At 46.1% G+C, this 23436-nt stretch overlaps 4 protein-coding genes across 4 annotated transcripts; 3 read left to right on the forward strand and 1 right to left on the reverse strand.

Annotated features, from left to right (window-relative positions):
* Positions 1 to 1512: 1512 nt before the first annotated feature.
* On the reverse strand, positions 1513 to 12756 carry MONOS_8462 (uncharacterized protein; the record flags this gene model as incomplete). The annotated part of the gene is made up of 1 exon (XM_067878876.1): positions 1513 to 12756. One exon carries the CDS (start codon positions 12754 to 12756, stop codon positions 1513 to 1515), a length of 11244 nt encoding a protein of 3747 aa, XP_067721850.1.
* Positions 12757 to 14428: 1672 nt separating this feature from the next.
* On the forward strand, positions 14429 to 18939 carry MONOS_8463fu15721 (uncharacterized protein; the record flags this gene model as incomplete). The annotated part of the gene is made up of 5 exons (XM_067878877.1): positions 14429 to 14639; positions 14722 to 14782; positions 14849 to 15953; positions 15997 to 17343; positions 18600 to 18939. The coding sequence occupies 5 exons, from the start codon at positions 14429 to 14431 to the stop codon at positions 18783 to 18785; spliced, it is 2910 nt and encodes a 969-aa protein (XP_067721851.1). The 3' UTR covers positions 18786 to 18939.
* Positions 18940 to 19033: 94 nt separating this feature from the next.
* On the forward strand, positions 19034 to 21091 carry MONOS_18085 (uncharacterized protein; the record flags this gene model as incomplete). Its single annotated transcript, XM_067871068.1, has 7 exons — positions 19034 to 19247; positions 19295 to 19417; positions 19473 to 19561; positions 19662 to 19854; positions 19941 to 20007; positions 20363 to 20478; positions 20628 to 21091. The coding sequence occupies 7 exons, from the start codon at positions 19034 to 19036 to the stop codon at positions 21089 to 21091; spliced, it is 1266 nt and encodes a 421-aa protein (XP_067721852.1).
* Positions 21092 to 21144: 53 nt separating this feature from the next.
* Positions 21145 to 23404, forward strand: MONOS_18086 (uncharacterized protein; the record flags this gene model as incomplete). Its single annotated transcript, XM_067871069.1, has 7 exons — positions 21145 to 21551; positions 21623 to 21902; positions 22090 to 22272; positions 22326 to 22487; positions 22602 to 22928; positions 22969 to 23325; positions 23387 to 23404. 7 exons carry the CDS (start codon positions 21145 to 21147, stop codon positions 23402 to 23404), a joined length of 1734 nt encoding a protein of 577 aa, XP_067721853.1.
* Between the last annotated feature and the right edge of the window lie 32 nt (positions 23405 to 23436).

Raw genomic sequence — 23436 nt, forward strand, 5'->3', positions numbered from 1 at the left:
TTCATTTTTTTGGGTCAGAATAAAGAAAAAGGGCCAAGATAAAATGATAACACTTAATCAAATTTTCTTGGTGAAAAAATCCTGAGAATCTAATTTCTACGTGTTTCTCCGAAAATGGATAATGTTTTTATCTTTATTGCATATATCAAAAATTTGTGATAAGCTCCTTTTGTGTAATTTTCAGAATAAAATGAAAACTGAACATTTTCTTCATATTTTCAATCCAACTCACTGAATTCAACAGCATGGGAAAACAAGCTTGACAATGCAATAATAAACATTCTTGTGAAGTTTAGTAAGTGGAAACAAAATATTTATCGAAAAATGAAAATTTTATTTTGCATGATATTTAAACAAAAGGAAGTTTTCAAAAAAAAAATATCAATGTGTTATTTTTTTCAGAAAAGAAAAAATGATTTCTGCAATTCATGTATTGCTTTTCATAATTAATTCGATGTCATTTTCTTTATCGTGTTAGATTCATTTGCCTATCCATCAGAATAAAGCAAGATATTTGTGAGTGAATATCCTTTTCGCAACATATTGTCCTTGCTCAATATCATTGAACAGTGTTGTTATTCATTTGTATTGAAATGTCAAAAATCTCAATAAAAAACTATTTTTTTCTTTGGAAAAATAACAAGCACATCATCGATCACCTTTTTCAACAATGAATTACAGCGTCTCGCTTCGGTCATCAATCTTTCTTCAACAATTTATTTTATCTTCAAAAAAAAATCAGTTGCCTAAAGTGGAGATTTGAAGAACATTGATCATTCAGGAATGAAAAATGTAACGAGAGATAAAACCTTCACCATTTATCATCCTGTTCGAAGAGCGTTTCATAAAGATGACTGCATAAAGGATGGAGGAAAATTGAGGTTTGAAAAGTTTCAATTTCAAAGAGATTTCAAACACAATGATTTCAAATTAACCATTCACATTTCTTGTTTTGATCTCTTTTATTCATTCCCAATAACATTCCTTTGAAATGACTAAATAACTAAAAAAGAAAAGAAAAGAAAACACGTATATCTTCTTTGTTGTGAAGAAGACCAAACAGAAGCTCCAAAAATGATGAAAAGATAAATATTGCAAAAGTATATCACAGCACAGCCAAATACATACACACACCAATACATACAAATACATACTAATATATACTGATATGTGCGCCAACTGTTCACTGGCACATACCAGAGGCTTCAAATGTTCCATTGGAGAGAGAATGGAAAAATGAATGTGAATGAAAGACAAATGCAAATGCAAATCAAACACTTCAAACAGAAAACAGAAAACAAAAAACGAAAGAATAATTCCATTCAATAAAAATATCACTCACTCACATACAACCCAACAAAAACAACAAAAATTGCAAACACGTTTCACTCCACTTGATCTTTTATCCGTCCATCTCCAATTCAACTGCCTCCATTTCCATCGTTCAAACCCTCCAACTCTTCGTCTTTTTCTCTCCTTTTCCTTTTCATTTCGTTTGTATCAATCGTCCATTCATGCCATCCCTCTCTCTTCCCCTTTCAAATAGCTGCTCGGCACAATCTCATCCCCGCTTTTGTCTCGCCTGATCACCGACCCATCCACCAGGCAAAGCGCATCCGATGCTGTCACCATCATCGCCCCTGGCCCGCACCCCGCCGCCAGCTCTCGCCTCAGCTCCCCCAGCCCACACCGGTCTCCAGGCGCACACACCACACACCCCTTCACAACCCCGCCAAATGACGACCCCGCCACCTTCTCCATCTCCGGCCTCTCCCCATTCACAATCTTCTGCCCTGCCACCTCTGCCGGATACTCCCCAAACGGAATCTCCACCGTCAGAATCTCCCACAGCATCATCCCCATCGAAAACACAACCGACTCCTTCGTTGCCCCTATCTTCCTCTTCATCTGTAGCTCTGGCGCCTTCCATCTCAAACAATCATTCCAGTTGTCGGGCTCATCCTTAAATGCTGATGAGGGCAGAGAGTCACTATCATCATCATCATCACTGGCAGATGTCACATCTGTTGATGAAGAAATGGATGATGAGTCTGAGTCATCATCTGACGAGCAGTCTGAGTGGAGTGCAATGCAGATCACCATGTGCTCCGAAAACAGAACAATGTGCGGACTCAGATTCTCCAGAGACGAAAGCGGAACTTCCATCTCGTCAAACGAGTGGAGCGCCAAATTCGCCACCAGCAGCAGCACTTCTGCTGCTGTCTGCTCTCTTTCCTTCAATGTGCCTATCGCCATCTCCTTTGTTTTATTCCTCCCATGAAGCAGCATGAACAGCGAATCCCTCAAATCCACAATCAGCTTCTCATGTGGTGATGAGCAGGCAATTGCATCCACCAGATTCGATATCGATGAGGTGGTCGGACACAGATCGTCCATCCTCACAAATGTTGTGTTTGTGTCTGTGGATGAGATGGATGGTGATGGTGTTCTCTTCCTTATCTCTTCTTCTTCTTCTATCTCCAGTGCCCATTCAGGAATCTTGTCTGAATCCTTTCCAAGAATATATTCAGTGGAGCCACTCTCAGCCAACAAATACTCTTCTGACTCCGAATGCACCATCTTCTTTTCATACACCCTCTTCTTTGCATTCTCTTCATTCTTCTTCTCTTCTCTCCTCCATTGCGCCTCTGGTGACATCTCCATCGTTACCATCTCAAATGCCTTCGGATCCTTCTTGATGTTATCATCAACAATCTCTTTGTATTTTTTCGCTTCTTCTTTTTCCTTTCTCCATCGAACAGCCAAAACAATAGATACAATCAGAACAATAAGCAGAATTACAACAAGCACAATCACAATCAACAACCAATAAGATTTTCCTTCTTTTCCTCCTTCAGCAATCCTTTCATCCCCATTTGTCTTTGCTTCACTTGCATTCTTCAGAATAAATGAATTTGTTGATGAAGGATAATCATTAACTCCGAATAAAATGAGCACACTCACCTCAATATCATCTCCGCAGCTGCTGACGAGATCTTTCTCCACATTTCCTTCTGCTTCTCTTTCTGATAATAGCCCATTTCTATCAAAATCGTGTTTTTCAATCTCTTTCTCTTCTCCCTTCTTCTTCACAACTGAGAATGACAAATTGCATGGAATAAGAAGCATTCCTTTGAATATCAATTTCATTCTATCTGTCTCTTCTTTTGCTTCCACACTCTCCAGAACAGGAATGAAGAATGATGAATCCCTCTCTGAAGCAATCCCTTCAAAACTGCACCCATCATTCAACATCCAAAGAGATGTATTTCTTTCCCATCCATCTCCTCCTTTCAGACACACAACATTCAATGTTCCTGAATCTGAGCAAATGATATTCCTTCTCAGCGATGGATATCCTTCAATTGATGGATTATTGTTTTCAAATCTTCCATCATTAACGATCAATGCCCCTCCATTTATTGTTATTCCACCTTCTGGTGAATTCGAGATTGTTGAATCCTTCATCATCACAGAACTCTTCGCAACATCCACAAGAGATCCTTCCCATCTGCACATCTCTTCTTCTGTATTTAAATATTGTTCGTTTCTTTCATTTGAACTCCCATCGAAAATGCAACTGTCCATTTTCACATCCAAACAATTCCCCAGCTTTATCAACTTCCCTTTTGTTTTGTTTGAACTGACTCTGCCCATTGTGCAATTTGTCAATTGCATCGTCTTTTTCATTGACAGGCAACATATCAATGATTCTTCATTTCCTTCAACTGTGATATTTTCTGTTTTGAAATCCTTGATTGTCAATTGCCCGTATTCATAAACATCTATCAGAGATTTTGAAATTGTTGAATTGCAAATCGTTAATGAATCGATGACTGATGCAAGTGATGATAATAGAGATAATGAAGATTCATGAAGAATGAGATTTGATATCTTGCATTCCATGAGTTGTAATTCTCCTTTTTCCATTTTTATAATGAGAAATGGAATGTTTGCTAATTCTATACTTCCTTCTCCAGCCGATTGTTTTGAGTCAAATGAGCAATTTATTATCTCAAGAATCCCTCCCTCTGGTGATATCAATGATTCGTGTGAAGAGATGAAATTTGAATCAAACACAAAATTCACTCTCACCAACGAGACTGTTTCTCTTGTTGAAATCAAAGAATCCTTTGTTTTTTCAATTCTTGATTTCACTTCAACTTTACAATTTTCTCTGCTCTTCGAACTCAGACTCATCTCCTCCAGATTTATTTCTCTTCCAATCACACTCTCAGTGTCAACATACAATAGACTCACATATTCAGATGTCAGATGCATCAGTCCATGCTCAATTGAATCACATGGAAGAGCATTTGTTCCACATTGTCTGTCATTCGAACCATTCACACTGCTCACAACAATTGTGTCACTCTGATGGATAGTCACAAATTCAATAAGATCTGTATCTTCTTTGTGCTCACAACTATCAATTCCATATATAGCATTAATTCGTGAATAATGATTCTCTCGAAGATCAAACTGGAATTGGCTTTCATTGATCTGGGATGGGATGTTGAAGCATTCAATGAAAATATCATTCCCCACTCTTGCTGTGTTTGAACTGAATTTCATTCCCGTAAATGTGAAATCAAGAAACCCTCTTTCCTTTGTTGCCAGATACACCCCTCCTCCTTTTCCATTGGTGCAGCTGCATTGGCTGATTGTTGAGTCAATCATCTTCATCGATCCAGATACACCCAATGTGAAGAATATTGCCCCTCCTTTTTCACTCATTTCTGCTTTGTCTTCTGTGATGTTGCTCGAATTCACAGCCAAACAAATCCTTTTCTCACTCTTTGATTCCAAAATGTTTGGTCCATTGTCACTTCTCTTCACTCCTGAAAATGATGAATTATTAATCTCAATATTTACACATTCTTCATTTATCTTAAATCCTTGTTCAGATTTCTTGATTGATAAAATGCATCCTCTGCTTTCATTCAACGATTCCACTCGAATATTCACAAAATGGCAAGTAATTCCAGCATCGTGAATGACAAAAATACTGTTTCCAACATTGCACGATTCAATCGACAAATCATTCACTTCCACACTTCCTCCAATCACATCCACGAATACACAATCAAATCCATTATTAACTCCTGCTTCTGAATGGAATGAACATCCAGTTATCACCAACTCACCAGCTCTGCTTGAAATAATCGTTTTGGCTGAGTTGTCGAATCCCGATGTTAATCGGAGCTGGATATTCGTCAATTCAAGATGAATATCATTTTCCATGAAATATTCCGGTTGACTTCCTATTGACTTTTCAAAATTCAATATTGCTTTTGTATCTTCTTCTCCAATCTTTACACTTTTTTTGATCTGATAATTGGACACGTTGAATGAATCTCGAATAAAAGTTGATCCTTCAATCTGAATTGTTTTATTTTCATCTTCATCTCTCATATTTTTCATCCCTTTCCACATTGTGAAGCATGGCTCTTCCTCACTTCCACAACGTGCAACATCAAATCCACTTGATGAGATAAATATCTCAAATGAGCTGAATGGAATGAGGAACATGAATAAATCTTTGCTTGAATGAAAATCATCACTTCCCACAAACAAATTGTTATCATCCTTCATTGATGAGTAATCAAACTTGAATGACTCATTTATCACAGAAGAATTAAAATCCTTTCCCAAAATGAACACATTCTTTCCAATGGCTGCATTGTTGTTTGAAAATGAAACGTTTTCTAAAAGAAATGGCTTCTCATTCAAACAATTTTGGCAATCCAAATACAAGAATCCTCCTTTCCCATTGCCTGATGAAAGCGAACAAGATGATGCATTTGTCGATTTCATCACCAATTCTTCTTCATTTTTTAATGTAACTTTTGCAACGCCTCCTTCTTCACCACTTCCAGTGTTCCTAATGTTTGAAAAGTTGCTGTTTTCGAACAAAACAGAAGAAGCCATTACCAGTGGTGAAATGGAAAATGAACATTCTGTCAGACTGCATCCCTTCAATGTGCAACTTCCACTTATTGTGGATATCAATGAGTATTGAATGGCCGTTGATGATAAGATCTCAAATAAACAGCTTTCGAGTTGAAGAACCCCACTCGATGAGATCAGTGAATTCAAATTTGGCTCAAATTGACTTGGAATCTGCAATTTCAATGATAACAAGCTGAGTGAAACTGTTGATGAAATAACAGATGAAGATGATGATGCAGAATTCCCTTTGATCCTTTCATTAAACTGAATAGGCTTGTGTTTGGTTTCATCTCCTTCATTCACACATCCATCAATCACAAGTGCATCTGTGAATGAATAAACATCTTCAATTGTCCCTTCATCCTTCACTTTCACTTTCCTTTCTCCTTCTGTCTCACTTCTGTCAATGTGGCTTATTCCACTCCACATCGATTCGCATGGATATCCATCGCTCCCACATCCCAATGTGTCATACCCCTCCCTCGACACACACACCTCCCTTCCCTTCATTTCAACAAGAAACAGCCGAAGATCAACACTCTCCGCAAAATGGTCTCTGTCAATCCCTTTCATATCAACTGCCATCCATTCACCTTCTCCTTTTCCATTTTCATATTTGTATTCAAATCCAAACCTCTCCTTCGTCACTGTTTCATTCAGTTTCTTGCAAGAAATGAACAAATCCCTTCCCTCAGCTGCAACATTGTCTTTGAACGTCAATGTTGTCAACACAAAGTTATTCACACAATTGTCACTCAAATCCAAATTCACTCCTCCCCCATATCCCCCAATTGATCCCTCACCTCCAGCTGAACATTTCTCAAACGATGTCACCACTCCACTCTTTCCCAAACGCATTTCTCCTGTTCCCTTCAATATCACTGCAATCCCTCCTCCACATCCCTTCAATGTTCCACATCCTTCAATCACAACATCATTCACCTCAATAGCACATCCATTTCCAACTTCTCCACTCACAACACCCCCATTTCCCTCCAAACTGCTCATCTTCATAATCGTGCAATTCCTCATCCCCAGCTTCTTTCCATTTTCATCCCATATCAGTCCTTTTCCTCCCATCACACATTCTTGTGCTGTCACATTCCCAATCGTCAATGAACTCGATGATGACGAATACTCAATCAATCCCTTCATATTTGTTGTTTCCACACTCTCAAGCAACGAATCCTCAATCGAAGCACCCCCATTTCCATTAATAACAATGAATGCCTTCATTCCAAATTTCACTTTTCTCTCACTCCCTCCACAACTCATCCGGATAATCTCCACATTCCCTCCACTTGCACTCGCAAACTCATAATTCACTGCATCCACTCCATTTCCCATCTTTATCCCACAATCAGCAAACCTCAATGTCCCTCCTGAAGAATGAACAAATGATGTATGTTCCCAAATCGATTCTCCCAATTCAAATAATATCCCTGTCAATGTTGATGAAACACTGTTCATCACCAATGCTTCTTGTGTTTTTGTTCCTGTTCCTCCAACTTTCAATCCAACATCTTTGTTGCTCGAATCAATCTCATATGACTCCTCATCCAACTTCACTTCTTCATCAAATGAAAATGTGCTTGTCAATCTGATCATTCTCTTTGAATTCGGATATCGATATTCACTCGCTTCTCCAATTCTTCTGCATGGATAATCTTCATATCCACACAGCCTGAATTCACTTCCTTGTCCTCTCCCACTCACATATGCTGGTGATGAAAATGTCCGAAGAAACACAACAAGTGGAACAATAAGCTCTGGCTTGCCACTCTCTATTCCACAAAGTTCATTCAAGTCTGCAACATTTATTCCAATTTCTGGATTGAATCCAATTGAGGTGCTGTTGATGACAGCCGATAAATCCTGTGCTTCCACAAATAAATTCTTCCCTTTCCATGCATTGCACCCACTGAATGTCATGCTTTCCAATGAAAATGTTCCCATTTGATTGGCAACTTCAGCAAACATCCCTCCTCCCATTCCTCTCCCTCCATTCTCAACATCCTCTGATGGCACAACACATTCTGACAAATTCACTCCTTTCGCTCTCAATGTTCCTCCGCTTCCAACTGATATCATCATCCCTCCTCCTTTCATTCCACTTCCACCTGAACATCTTGATGAAAAATTGCTTTCTTCAATTTTCACATTCCCATTAACCCCCATCCCAACATTCAAACATCCCCCTCCTCCATTTCCACCTGCAACTTCCACATTCACCTCCACTCCACTCACTCTGCTATTCAAAATCTCCAATTGAACTCCATTTGTCATCGTTATTGGTGATTTCCCATTCATTGTCAGTGTCCCTCCACTTTCCATCACAAATCCATCAACAATCAGATTCCCTCCTGCCATATCAATGATGCTGTATCCTATCTTTCCATCTGTCAATGCTCCACTCTCAAATGAGACTGAACAGTTCGTCATATTGAGTGTTGATGTTGAATGGATGAATGCACTTCTCCTTGCTTTCAACTGACCTTTCACAACAAATGAAAGTCTCCTCATTGTCAGTGAACTCGAACATCCAACAAGCCAATCTTGTGTGGCTGATCCTCCATCACTCACATTCACTTCCATCCTCTCTCCATCTGATGACACTATTCTGCCTGAAATACTCACACCAAATGACGGTCCTGTTATTTCCTTGGCAATTGACGAAGATGAGACAACTTCTATTTCATTCACAGTGCTGCTCATTCTTGAGTTCGCACAATAATCAACTGTCAAGCACCTGAATGCCTCAAACCCACAATGGTTGTGGTCCATCCCATTTCCTCCACTCCCATCAACAAGCACTTTTGACCCCATTGTGCACAAATACACAAACAGTGGAATCACTTCACTTTCATTACCATTTTCACTCCCACTCAGTTTCAATACATCTGATGGAATTGTGCTTGTGTCAAAAAATGAAAATGAGCTGGTATTCACTTTTGACTCCAAAAACACACCACTCCCACAATCAACAAACACATCCTTCCCATATTCTGCCACATTCCCATGATCTTTCGAAAACTTCACATTCTGCCCAATTGTCAATCCACATCCCTCGCTCTCCATCAATACAAACATCCCTCCTCCTCTCCCTCCTCTCCCTCCATTATTCTCTGCCTTATTCCCATCAATCACACTTGTTCCACTCACAACCACATTCCCATTTCCCTTCAATCCAACATATATTCCTCCTCCTTTTCCACCAACACAACTGCACCCATTCACATTGCATCCATCAACTGTCAACGTTCCACTCGTTCCAACTGTTCCTTTCATCCATCCTCCATCTCCCTCATTCCTTTTGACTCCGCTGATATTGCATCCTGAACATATCACACTCGTCATTCCTTCACAAAATTCAATCGCTGAATGAGCTCCAAACACAAGTGCTCCACCAATTACAAATCGTTCCATTTTCAGACTCCCACCATGCGCATTCACAATGCTGTATCCAAAGGCCACACTCGATGTGCTCTCTGATATATGAGCAACTGAGCAGTCTGTGAGTGTGAGTGATGAGCTGGTCAAAACAATGAGTGATGTTGCACTCGATAACGAAAATGGAATTTGGAACCCAATGTTCTTTATGGAACTTTTGCTCTCAACATTTATCAAACACGAAGATGTCATTCCACTCGGCACTCTCACATTCACATTCGTCTTGTTAACCCCACAATACACCTCCCATTCATATGACCCTGCCATCGACACAACCTCTCCCAACTCAAACCCTGAATCCAACACAATAATTTTATTTCCTGTTGCAAATCTTGTTTCAACTGCATGAGAGATGGTTTTACATGGAAAATACCCAAACCCACAAAACCACGAGTCATATCCTCCATACCCATTCACCGCTTTCCCCACATGTGCTGCTCCTGAAAATGTGTCAAAAAACACATTCAATGGGAATATTCCCATCTCTCCCTCATTCCGGTCATATCCCATCAGCTCATCATAAATAGATGCATTGTGTCCAACATTCAGCTTTGCAGTTGTTATTGTCCCGCTCACCAGTCTGCTCCCATTCACAAACACATCCTTTCCTCCCAATGTTGCACTGCAACCAACAAAACTCACTGCTGATATCGCAAAATCAAATGAGTTATCTGCCAGCCACAGCATCACTCCTCCTCCACATCCACTGCACTTGCACTGTTTGAATGATGTTATCCCTCCACTGTGTGAAGTTGAATCTCCAATTCTAACTTGGCTTGTTGAAGAAGCCAACTCAACCTTTATCCCTCCGCCATTTCCATTCACACACTCACATCCTTCTATTGTTGTGTTCCACACAAAAAATGTCTCTCCCGCCATCACGCTTTTTGCCATCACCACACCATCACCTGTTGTCCGATTCACATTTCGAATTGTCACATTCGCTAAAACACTTTCTCCAGATGCCAATCCTGCTGATGATGGTTCTGCAAATAGTGATCGACTCATTTTCATATTTTTGATCTCAACGTCAATCATCTTCAGCTGCCTCAGCGCCACTTCAAACACAGATGCTGATTTAACACTCCCTCCTGGTGTCGAAGAGTCGATCACCACATCCTCCAGCGAAAGAGCCCCGCTCCCCAGTGACACCACAAACACACTCGGCGATGGACTTCTCATCGAGTTGTGGTCGATCCCCACATGCCCCACCTCCAGTTGGCCAGAAGATATGCTAAACAGCGTTGTTGCAGGCGAAGAAAGTGCACTTGTCCCAATCACACTCACTGTCTTCCCTCTCCCAACAACAGAAATCGTCTTTTCCCCAACACTGATCGTCGCCCCTTCACTCACGTGCTTCCCACCCATCAACATGATTGTCGAGCTCATCCCCAAAGCACATGTCCATAACGCATGCCCCACTGTCTTGCAAGGTGCTGCCTCACTCATCCCACACAGATTGCTCGCGTCACTTCCACTCACCACAACATACCGTTCCTTCATCCCTTCCTTCAGCCATCCCTTCTTTTCTGTATGTTGATTCACCCAATTGTTTCCGTTATAATATTGGAGGCACACTCTCGTATCATTACTATTCGTTGTATAAGATTCGTAGAACGGGTTGTTCGATGAGAAGAAATTGTATCGATCTTCCAAATACACATCGAGGCCATATGGAGTAGAAGTGGTTGTGCATCTGCAATCGTGGAAGAAGAAGAAATAACAATAATGATTGTAACTTGGAGCTGTTGATTGATATGGCCTGAAATCCAATCCTCCGCCATATGACACTGCTGAGCACGAAATAAACTGGAGGCTCCTCATTTTGAATGCAGCTGGAACACCGTAGCAATACATCCCTCCACCACTTGAATGTGTAAGAGAGCACGTAGTGAATGAACACTCAAACACACAAGCACTCTCACCTTTTCCACTTTCTGCTCCAATACATGAAGATCCAGAAACATTAAAAGAATTAAGAAAAAGTCCTCCTCCATCATTTTTTCCGTTGCAGCTCTTAAATTCGCACCCATTGACCCTGACACACGAAGTAATCGAATTTGCATACAATCCTCCGCCACCATAAGTTTGAGAAATACAAGCATTGAACGAATTGTTCTCAATCTTGATGGAATTTATTGAAACGCAAAAAATTCCTCCACCAGCATAATATGCAGTGCAGTCGTTAAACAAACAAAATTTCACTGAAAGCGTTCCAGATCTTAGATTATACATGTAAATTGCTCCACCATTTGAAGTTCCATCTGAATAAGATCCACTTGTTCCAGTAGTTTTTGAGCCATTCCATACACACCAAGTGAATGAATTCGCCCCATTGTCTGCAATCTGCTGTCTCCCTGGTTTCGATGGATTCCCCTCACTCCCGCTGACTGCAACATTCTGAGACCGATAGCACCTGACAAACGAGGCGTTCGAGGCAGACAATGACGATGAGGGGCTGTTGAGTGAGGAGACAATTCCCCCATCATAAACATCCCACACTGATGAAAATGTGCATCCACTCATCAGAAATGATGTTTGGCTCTGCCCTTCACCCAGTTGTCTTGTTTTCTGTGGATTTGTGGAGATGTTGAAGAAGGTCAAATAAGAGAGGGATACAAAATGTGATGAGAGGAATGGAGCTGAAGATACACAAAAAGATGAGAAATGAGAAGAACAAACAGAAATGTGGCATTTCTCTGAAATCTCTCCTTCCACTGTTTTTGAAGAGAAAAGTGGAGGAAATATCTGTTCAGTCGAGGTTGAAGTTGAAGTTGAAGACGATCTGAGGGAAATGTTGGTGAACAATCCACAGCTCCCACACAAATCAAAGGGGGGTCTCACTCTCTCAACTCCAATCACACATCCACTCACCTCAACAGAACTTCCATCCGATGCCCTGAGCACACTCTCCCCACCCATTTCCCTCAATCCCAACAAATTCAGTTGAATTGATGAATTGACCCCAACAACACTTCCCTCAACCCCACTCCCACCACACACACTCCCCTTTCCCCACATTTTCCACTCATCACAAAAACCCCATTTTTCAACTTTCCCAATCTCTCCACTTCTCCCATTCCACCGTTTTGTGCATTTCTTCATTGTTATCGCCTCTTTCCAGGTTTCTCTCGCTCCACCTTCTTTTCCTTCAACATATGTGTCAAACAAATGGCCATCTCCAATTTTGTTGTTTTGAGCCTTCTCTCTCCATGTGCCTTCTGGATAATCCAATTCTCCTTCTTTCGCTGATTCCTCAACAAATCCTGCTCCATCACTTGTGGAACCCTTGCACACACACCCCACACTAATTATCCACACACAATATAATATTCCTGACAGTCCAAATATCATGCCTCTCCAACTGCTTTCTTTTCTTTTTTCTATCACAGACTAATATGGGCACTTCAACGAAAAAAAAATAACATTCAATTTTTGATGAATATCATATTTTCATATAGAAATAAATATTCTCCTTTGCTGTTTTTCAACATTTATTTATGATCCGATGAATAATAGAGAATGATTCATCCATTTTTGTTGATGTTCCGATATTTCAGCCGTCGCTCTCCGTCCAGCGATATCTGCCTCTGGGATGGAACAACACATGATTTAGAGCATATAATTACGTTGGCTGTATTTTCATGAGAAAAGGCAATTGGGAAAGAAATGAATGATGTGAAGATTGGTTTCACAGATAAACAGAAGAGATGTGAGCGGTGGAAGTTTTGCTATTCTGCGCCACATGAAAATGTATGTCTTTTGGTGAATTATTTGTGATATTTTTATTTGAAGAGATTTTCGATGTTTTGAAAGAAATGATTGTTTTTGCCTCGATTGGCTGAAAAGGACACTTTTTACAAAAGGGATGGGATGCATGGAACAAGGTTATTCGAGCATTTGAGTTGGGTTTTTGATGTGTTTTTCTCACAGATAGAGATGGAATTTCAGTTCAAGGGAAAAAGGATAAAATGTGAAATGAGCGAAAATGGATATTTTTTGTTGAGGCAAAGAGGTTGCATTAAGAGATAATATTTGTTATTGGTATGCAACAGACTTTGTTTTATTGACTTTTTTCATGAAAAATGAAATTTTTTATTTTTATTTTTTCATATTTTTGGGTTTTGAAAGTTATTTGAGAAATGCCTGACGGATTTCAGTTTTCTGGGAGAATTTCTTTTGGGGCAAGAGATTGATATGGAAAATGAAGAAGAAAAATCAGGTTGAAGTCTGTTTTTTGATTGAAAAGGGATTGAAAAGGAAAAGAACAAACTGCAATAATGATTGTGAAAGCAAAGAATGGAAGAAGATTCCATTGAAACAATTCTTTCGAACTTTTCTGGATCATCGTTCATCAGCATCGTTTTGGAAGAGGAAATGGATTTCTATTTGCTCATCAACTTATTCAAAGATGCGAGAAAGTTGTGAAAGTTAAGGAAAAGAAGGAGTCTTTGAGAAGTTGAAGATATTTTCAATGCAAAAGCAAAGCAGGTTGCAATTGACAAGCGGACAAAAAGAATAAGTGATTTATTCTCGCAACAAATTGCCATTCCCTTCTATTTCGGTTTGTTTGCTTTTGCTTCGTCGGATGGAGCTGTTATCACAACCTTTCTTTTCAATGTGTCTTTTGAATGAGTCTTGCCTGTTTTGGGAATCATCCTCACAACTTCATTGCAAGCACTTTTCTTTTGCTATGTCAACGTTTTTTTTGTTTGCACTTGCTTCGTGTTCATTTCACACACCTGCACTTTTGTATTAAAATTATTTCACATTTTTGAGCAAAAAAATATTTTTTGAATATTTTTTTTTATCTTCATGATATTTTCTCCAAAAATCTCACGAATACAAGTGAGTATAACAAAAATGATAATATTACTGTCACATAAATAACATATGCAATAAGATAGCAACAGTGCTGGGGCATTTGAAGAGTTGTCAAAACGATTGATTGTTCCAACATTTTTTTGTTCGCTTTCTTGTTTGCTGTTTTCGCTCTGTTTCTGAGCTTTATGTGTTTTGTGTGCACATGGACTACGGAAAGAAGTTGACACCTACTGCACTGCCATCGCAGATAAAGCGCGCCGGGTCGCCGTTTGGGGGCGGAAGCACGCAATTGCGCTCGACGCCGTTCCAGCCTTCGAGCACAGCGAAGCGCGCTTCTGGGGCTGCGGGCGGGCAGACGAAGTTGCTGGATCGATCGTTGACCCCCATCCGGAGAGAGGATGCGATTGACTCAAGTGTGTGCTTTGGGTATTTGTTGTTTTGTTTTTGACGAGTTGGCTGTCTTCTGCGGGCGTGGGTGTTTTTGTGCTGCGCCAGCTGTTGCGGGACTGGCCTTTGAGGAGCCACGCGGGATGGAGGAAGACAGGGCTGGCGATTTGTGTGGCAGTTCCTTTGAACGATGAAAAAAAATGTGATTGAATTTTGTTTGGTGTATTTTTTTCAGGAACCCGCCGTCGCAGATTGACGACAGCGACTACTTCATGAGCCGGGCGAGGCTGCTGGCATCGAGGAAAATAACGTTTGGGGCGATGGAGCGACGGGGGAGCTATTTTATGCCGATGGAGGGGAATATGTGGAGAGAGTCGCGGGGGCCGCTGGTGACGTACACGAGGGAAGGGGTGCGGCGGCTGGGGGAGCGGTTTGAAGAGCTGATGGAGGCGAAGGAGATGGACCGGCTGGGGGCGGGGGAGCAGATTATGCACAACCAGATGTGCATTGATGTGACGCTTGGAGATGTGGGAGAGATGCTGGGGCTGCGGTGCAGCGAGGAAGGAGAGCTGCTGCACCGGATCCGGGTGGAGTATGCGCGTGTGTATGGGGCGCTGTGGAAGGAGCAAGAGGCGGGGGCAGCGCGGGAAGAGCGGCTGCGGGAAGAGCTGAGGAACAAGGAGGAAGACCTGGAGAGGACGAAGGCGAATGCAGCGCAGATGCTGAGCGAGACGTGCGTGAAGTACGAGGCGCAGGTGGCGGAGCTGGCGGGGGAGAAGGAGGGGCTGGGGCGGCAGATCCGGGAGCTGAAGGAGCAGCACGAGGAGGCGAAGCAGGAGATGGAGAAGCGGTACTCGGAGTTCAACATGCTGCTGCAGAAGATCCGGGACGACGAGCGGATCTCGAAGCGGACGAGCGGGCTGGCGGAGCAGCTGCAGGAGAAGGACAAGATCATCCGGATGCGGGAGAGGAAGATCCTGGAGCTGAGCGAGAAGTACAATGCAGAGGTGAAGGAGCTGCAGGAGCAGCTGGTGGCGATGAAGGAGAAGGCAGCGCTGATTGATGTGGGGATTGAGAAGGAGAAGAAGCGGCGGACGCAGCAGGGCGGGGTGGTGAGCGAGGACGGCGAGGGAGCAGGGGCAGGGGCAGGTTCTGGAGCAGGGGCAGGGGTGCCGCTTGCCACGCCTTCTTCGTTGTCGTCTGCAGGGGGTGGGGTGATTCCGTCTTCGGCGTCGTTGATCCTGCCGTCGGGGCTGTGCGAAAAGTGCCAGGAGAAGTTTGCAGCGAGCATCGGGGATGGCAGCGCTGTGGTGGTTGGGCCAGACCCGAGCGGGAAGGGGGTTGTTGTGAAAGTGGGGAGCGGGGTGAGTGTTGTGGGCGAAGCAAACAGCGGCGGGGGGAGGAGGAGGTGGAGGAGGAGGTGGTGGCGGAAGCGAGGGAACGAGATCATTGATCAGCGAGAGATCAGAGAAGAACAGTGCTGGGGCCAATGGTGGTGGTGGAGGAGGTGGTGAAGGAGGAGTGGATGCGAGTGTGAGGCAGAAGATGAACAAGATGGAGAAGGAAACGAAGATGCTTATGGCGCTGTCGAAAGTGCAGGAGCAGACGATAAGCGAGCAGAAGGCGCTGTTCAAGGAGGTGATTGAGAAGCAGCAGACGGCGCTTGCGCAAAAGAAGCAGGAGCAGAAGAAAATGAAGGCGTCGTATGAAGAGAAGGTGGAGCGGCTGGTTGTTCAGGTTCGGGAGCTGGAGGAGCAGGTGCTGCGGGGGGAGATTGGCGGGGGCAGGGAAGGCGGGGCAGAGGAGAAAGGGGGGAGAGGGAGGGATGGGGCGGGGAGGAGGAGGAGGAGGAGGAGCAGGAGCGGAGGGGGAGAATACGAGGAGGCAGGGGAGGGGGAAAAGGCAGAAGAAAGAGATGCGAGTGCGGTGTATGGGATTCCGCTGTCGCCGCACGAGGATGCGAAGAGAGAGCGGGAGGACTGGATGCCAGCTGGGGCAGAGGCAGGGGCAGGGAAGGCGACTGTTGTGCAGCGGCTGTACATGCTTCTTGAGCAGACGACAGACAGCCGAGACCGGGAAGAGTCGGAGTGGCCAGTGACTTCGCGTGGTGGAACGGGGGCAGGGCAGCCAGGGGCAGGCGGGGTGCCTTTGCCGGCGGGGCAGACAGCGATGGAGCGGCTGATGAGCGCAGTGTCAGGGTCGCTGGGGCAGGTGGCGTACGAAACGGCGCATGTGCTTCGGATGCCGCCCACGCGGCGGTCGTCTGTGCCGATGGAGCGGCTGCTGACGCCGCTGAAGACGGGGCTGCAGCCATCGCTGGTGTGGACGCTGTCGACGATCCGGGGGATATACGGAGACAAGATTGCGGCAGACGTGGGCGGGGGCAGTGCCGGGTGGGGAGGGGCGGGGGCAGGGGCTGGGGCTGGGGCAGGGAGGCAGGGGTTTGGGGACTTTGTGTACATGTGGCTGGGGGAGAAGCACACGGCGCAGAAGAAGAGCGAGGCGGCGCGGTGGGCGATGGTGTACGGGGTGGAGCTGTTCCGGAAGGACTTTGCGGAGGTGTGGCTGTTTGGGAAGTTTGTGCGGGAGGAGTTCACGGGAGACGAGCTGTCGTTCTTCCTGTACTGCTACACGGTGCTGTTTGAAGGGGTGCTGCCGCAGCAGCCGATGGAGGAGAGCGAGAACTTCCTGATGGTGTCGTTCCGGATGTGCCGGAAGTGCATCAACACGGTGCTTGAAGGGGCGTCGGAGAAGAAGATCAAGATGTTTTTGGGGAGTTTGAGGGGCTGCAGTCGGAGAAGGGGGAGGCGGACGCGTCAGTGTTTCTGGGGTTTCTGCTGAACTACTACCGGGCGGAGGCAGCGAAGCGGAAGGAGGCGATGAAGGCGCTGTATGATGCGATATGCAGTGGCGATTCATCGACTTCATCATCATCAGCATCAACAACATCATCATCGTCATCGCCAGGGGCAGTGTGCAGAGGAATCACGTACTCGGAGCTGGAGTCTCTTCTGTGTGTGTGCTATCCGCAGACGCCGCAGGCGCTGTCGCTGCGGATCTTCCGGGATGCATACCGGCTGTCGGGCTGCTGTCTGCCGTCGTTTGCGTCTGTGCTGGAGGCGTGCCAGCGCAACGACTTCTTCACGCTGTGCCTGCGGCTGCCGGATGTGTGCGACGCAGCCGACCGGCGGGCGCCTCTGACGGCGTCTGAGAACAGCGCAGTTGTGAAGACGGTGAGCCGGCACCTGGCGCTGCTGAAGCCGGCGCTGGACGATCGGGTGCGGGTGCTTTCGGGGGTGTCGGCGGGGGCGTCTGGAGGGGTGCTGGCAGGGGCAGGGCTGAAGCGGCGGGTGGAGGCGGTGCAGTCGGCGGTGGGGAAGAAAGAAGGGCGGCGGGCGCTGTTCCGGATGGCGCGGCTGCTGGTGGAGCTGGTGCTGCTGCAGCTGGGGAGGAACGAGGTGGAAGGGGCGATCTGCTTTGGGCTGCCGCTGGGGGACGGGCAGCGTGTGGTGCAGTTCCACGAGGCGATGGCGTGGCAGAGGGAGGGCGAAGGAGGCGATGCCTTGCCTTCATCATCATCTTCTTCCTCCTCTTCTTCATCAGCACAGCACAAACAGGTTCCGAGCGAGAAAGAGATGGCGATCAACAACATGCTGCTGTCCTTTGAGTGTGCATTGGGTGTGATCGATCCTTCGATTTCGCCGCCCACATCGTCAGCAGCGTTGTCATCCTCCTCCTCGTCGTCTTCTTTTTCTTCCTCCTCTTCCTCCTCTTCCTTCTCTTCGTCTTCTTTTTCTTCTTCGTCTGCTGGTGCAATGAGCGGGCCGCTCTATCCTTCGCTTGGTCCGCCGTTCACACCGACGCTTGCCGCAGTTCTGCCTTCTTTGGGGCTGTTCAACCCGCTTCTGAGGTATTCGATTGTGTCAGCGTCGGCGATCGATCTGCGGGCGATTGGGGCGAATGCGATTGGGATGGACGGGGAGGAGGCCGAGCGAAGGGACAAGGAAAAGGAGGGGGCTGGAGATGGGCGAGGAGAGCGGGAGGCAGGGGAGGCAGCAGGGCACAGCGCAGATGGCAAGGCAGGAGCAGACGCAGCGAGCGCATCGAGTGCATCGAGCGCATCGAGCTCGGTGCTGGCGGGCGTGAAGAAGAAAAAGAAGAAGAAGAAATGAAGATTCTCAACAACCTGCTCACTTCGCATTTCAATAAAAAGCACTTCATTTTTTTTCATCACTTTTGCCTTATTTGTTATTTTATTTCTTTGCTGTTTTATGAGTATTTATTGTGTGTGTGGCGGAAAAAGATAAAAATAAAAAAAAATAAAAAATGAATGGAAGGATAAATCTGATGAAAAGAAAATGGGAATGGATTCTTGATTGTTTTTTGTTTTTTGCTTTTGTATTTTTGATTCCAAGATGAGATGACCCGGGTCCTCCATGTTGTGAATGTGTCGAGCGGCGGTTGCGAGAAGCCGTCGGTGCTGGTCCCGTGCGAAACGGGGCAGGGGGCGTTTGTCCTTTTTTATCAGCAGTGCAATTGCGCGACGTCCTGGGCGTGGAGCCAGGAGGCGCTGCTGTTCTGCGAATCGCTGCTGGAGCGCTCGGTTGTGGACGTGGTGGTCGTGCAAGAGGAGCGTATGTGCATTTTGGATTTGGCGATGTTTGCTTATTTCCATTTTCAGAGCATCCGCGGTGGCGGGAGCCGGAGGAGGACTTCACAGTGCGGTTTTTCGGGACGCTCAGCCGGATGCTGGAGCGGCACCAGGGGTCCGTGAGTTTTGTGGTGGAGGAAGGCAGAAAAGACAGTTTGAGCGCAATCAGTTGTGTTGGAAGAGTTTTTGATATTGTCTGGGAATGCAGGGCTTTTTCAGGTTGAGCAGGCGCAGTTCTGGTCGGAAGTGCTGGGGAAGTCGCTGATATATTTCACTGGGGAAAGCATTGTTGAAGAAGTTTGTTTTTCTGAATGAGAGTTATTTGACTGGTCTTTAAAGATTGGAAAGGAAGCGAAGCGCAGCGTTGGAGACTACTCTGCATTTCGATTTCCGTCAGCGAAGTTTCCCCTGTGTGGCCGAGGCTGTGCGTTCTGATGGCAGCCAAAGGATGCCGAATCTACACCCGCTTTTGGCTTTTGCTTGCGAGAATCGTTTGTTTTGCGAGAAAGTGATTTGGAAGGGGAGCATTAGGTCGATGCTGAGCGAGCCTGGGCTGAAGGGATACTTTCCAGCAGGTGGAGATGACAACTGTGTGCACTGAGAATTGCGTTGTTTTGCGAATGAGCTGGAAATAATGATTTATTTATTTTATTTATTCTTTTTTTATGCCACGCAGATTATTCGCTGTGCTCCACAAACGACGAATTCCGGCTGGTTTCGAGCGAGCGTGTTGGACTGCATGTGTTTGAGGGGATCGAGATTGTTTCGCGAGTGCCGTCTGAATGCATGTTCCATTGAGCTGGCAGCGCCGATGGTGTTTGTGCTGACACACACAAGGTATTGGGCGAGGGGTTGAAGGAAGCCCATGTTGATGTGCAACTGGGTGAAGTGAATGAGCAGATGTGGGGAAAAAAAGAAAGAAAATTATTTGTTTGTATTTTCATCAGTCTTTTTGTCAGGTTGATGATGGCTGAATTTGTTTGAATGGAATAATCACCACATTATTATTTTTTATTTTCTTTCTTTGCATTTGTGTTGGGTGGATGTTTGCTGCAGCTGCACACATGAGCTTTGCAGGGATTGGCCTTTGGCTGGCAGCAAGCTGCTCGAAAGGTGCATTTTGAGGGAGTCGGCTGAAGAGAATGCTCCTCCAGTGTTTTTGGGCCGTTTTGCATCGGCAAGGGTGGACTTGGTGCTGGGCGAGAAGGTGAAAGGTGTGGGCGATTGGCCAACGAGCTGCTTGTTTTGTTCGTGAAAGGCTTTTGTGAGTAATTTTTGGTGAGATTTTTATATCCTTATTTTTTTATTTGTGGTAATTTTCTTTTTCTTTTTCTTCTTTTCAATGTTTGGAAATGTGCCACAGAGGATTATGTTCTGATTGTGCCGCTGTCAGCTGAGCGAGGGCTGTGCACGCATTATGCGCTTATTCCACTGGCCACCAATTTTGTTGGGATATCGCCGTTTGTGACACTTCCAGCACAGAAGCCTTTGATGGCACAGGGAGCGAGAGGCATGGGCTGTTGGCGGATGAGAAATGATGGCTCTTCAGAGAAGGGGGCGTTTGGGTGTGTGTGTTCAGCGCAGCGCAGCGAGGCAGACGAGCAGGGTTGTTTGAGGGTGTCTTTGGAGCAGCCATCGACCAGGCGCTTCAGCTGCTTTTGGCAGTCGTCTTTGGTCCGACGCCCGCACACTCTGTCGTTTCTTCCTCGGCGCTGTGTTCTCAGCAGCCATTCAACATCAACAACAACAACATCATCATCATCATCATCATCATCATCTGCTGCTGCTGCTTCAGACAGGAAAGGAGCAAAAGTGTTCGAAAGCTGAAAGTGGAAGCAGAAGCAGGGTTTTGCTTTGTGAATGGGTTTTCTGGAAGGGATATGGGGGAAGAAGGGAGGAAAGGGAAAGCAACAAAGGAGAGAGGAAAGGGGGAGCAAGGGGGAGAAAAGGGAGAGAGGGAGAGAGGGATATGTGGAGAGGCATGGTATGGGAGGGAGCTGCGGGAGTTGATGAATGGGAAGGATGGGAGGGAAGAGGGGGCGGAGCAGACAAGCAATGCAGAAATGGAGAGAATGGAGAGAATGAAGAAGAAGAAAAAGAAGAATGAGATGATGATGATGATGATGATGATGATGATGACTCCGAATGGAGAAGAAGGGCAGGAAAGGAGACAGGCACAGCACTTGAAGGAAGACAGAGGGGTGTTTGTGTTTGGGACAGATGCTTGGGCGCTTCGGCAGCAGTTTGTGAGGGCATACGCGAAAGTGCTTGAGTTGGTTGGAGGGGGGTGTGTGCTGGACATTTGCCTCGATTGGCGTTGGGAGCGTTTTGGGGAGAGTGTCTGTCTGGCTGCATTAGTCTGCATGCTCTGGGAACAGCACAGGAAATGGTGGGCAAAGCAGCGATTGGGCGAGAAGAGGACTTTTATGGTTTGTTTCCTGGATCGCTTTCGGAAAGGGAGGGGCGGATTGTGGAGAAGCGGAGCATGCAGCTGCCCTCGCTGGTTGTGTCGCCGTCGTTTCTGAATGGAGGGCAGAGGGCAGAGGAGCAAGGAGGGAGCATCGGTTGGAAGATATCGGAGAGTGCTGCTTCGGGTGGGGATGCTGCACACAGCAAGCTTTTGCGGGAGGCGGCTGGGGTGTGCGGGGAGAGCTGGTTGGGCTGGGGCGGGTGCAGCATTTGCTTCGGCAGAGAGACATGTTTCAGGAGCAGAGAGCGCCGGCGCCTTCTGTCCATCTGTATTACCCTGCCCTCCTTTCAGGCACTTGTTTGCGCCTTTTCCAGCAGTGCTCTGTTCGCACCCTGTTTTGCCTCACTGGCTGCAGCATTCCTCGCTGGGTGTGTCTCCGATGCATTTGGCGCACTCAGTGAATGCTTCTCCATCACCGTCGCCATCATCATCTTCTTCTTGTTGTTGTTCTTGTTCTTGTTCAGCGCTTGCCCCGCAGCTTGTCCCGTGCACAGCATTCTCTCTGGGAGCATCGCTGTCTGTCCTCAGTGCTCTTTCTGTGTCGCATTCGCAGTCGCTTTTCATTCACTGGCGTGCATGGCCTTTGAGCAGGACAGAGATGGAGCGGCTGAAGAGCCTGATGGCAGCGCAGCAGCAGGCGGCACAACAGGGCAGCTGGTCTTTGGCGCTGTCGTCTCCTCCCTCGTCGTGACCCTGCGGCAGATGTGTCTTCGCCGGCTCTTCCGAACATGGGGTGCCTTCTTCTCCGTTGGGGTCGTCGCCGCTGGTGAGCTGTGCTGAGAGCTCTCCGTTCCACAAGCCATCTGGCTCGCCTTGCAGTTTTGTGCGTGGCTCCACTCCACCTCTTCCCCTCTGAAACATTATCAGGAGCATGGGCAGCATCTGGGCCAGCATGCTGAGCCGGCGGTCTGCTGCTTATTTCACCCCGCCGGCTGCACATCTGATCACCCGTTGCAGACAGAGCGGCTGTTCGAGGGCACGCCGCTGTATTTGGAGGCGCCTTTGGCACAGGAAAGAATGCTGTCATCATCATCTTCATCATCTTCTTCTTTCTCTTCTTCTTCATCTCCTGTGCAGATAGCAGCTCAGCCATCAGAAGGCGTTCTGAGCCATTGCGAGTCATCTGCGCTGCCTGTGCTTGCATCTGCCCCGCAGCAGCTGTTTCATTCGAGTGCTTCGAGTGCACATTCTGCTGTCTCAGCGACGCATACGATGACTCGCCTTCTTCGTTCAGCCAGCAGAACCAGGGGCATCAGCAGCAGGACAGTCAAATCCATATTTTTCATCCTCTTCTTCATCCTCTTCTTCATCCTCGTCGTTGTCTCGTTTTCTGCTCCCTTTGCCGTTTCACGTGTTTTTCGACACTTCATCAGCCTCATTCCATTTCCCTCCAGTCATCGGTGCAGCGAGCGAGGTCAATGGTTGTGGTGGCAGTGGCGTGAGGCGGATGAGCAGGAAGGGAGAGGCAGAGGGAGTTGAGGGCGCGGAGGAGTGTGTACGAGCAGGGCAGAAGGGCGGAGATGGGATGGTGGGCTGCTGCAGAGGTGCTGGCAGGAAATGCGAGGACGAGCATTTGGCGAAGCAGCATTGTGTTTGCGAGTTCTTTTTGCAGTCGTTCAGAACAGTTCCGTTTTTGATGGAGAAGCAGACAGGCAGTTCTGGGTGTGTGATTGGGCTTGGGAGAGAGCAGCGGGGAAAGGAA

Source organism: Monocercomonoides exilis (genome assembly GCF_001643675.1).
Source record: "Monocercomonoides exilis strain PA203 chromosome Unknown scaffold45-810774, whole genome shotgun sequence".
Classification (NCBI taxonomy): Eukaryota; Preaxostyla; order Oxymonadida; family Polymastigidae; genus Monocercomonoides; species Monocercomonoides exilis.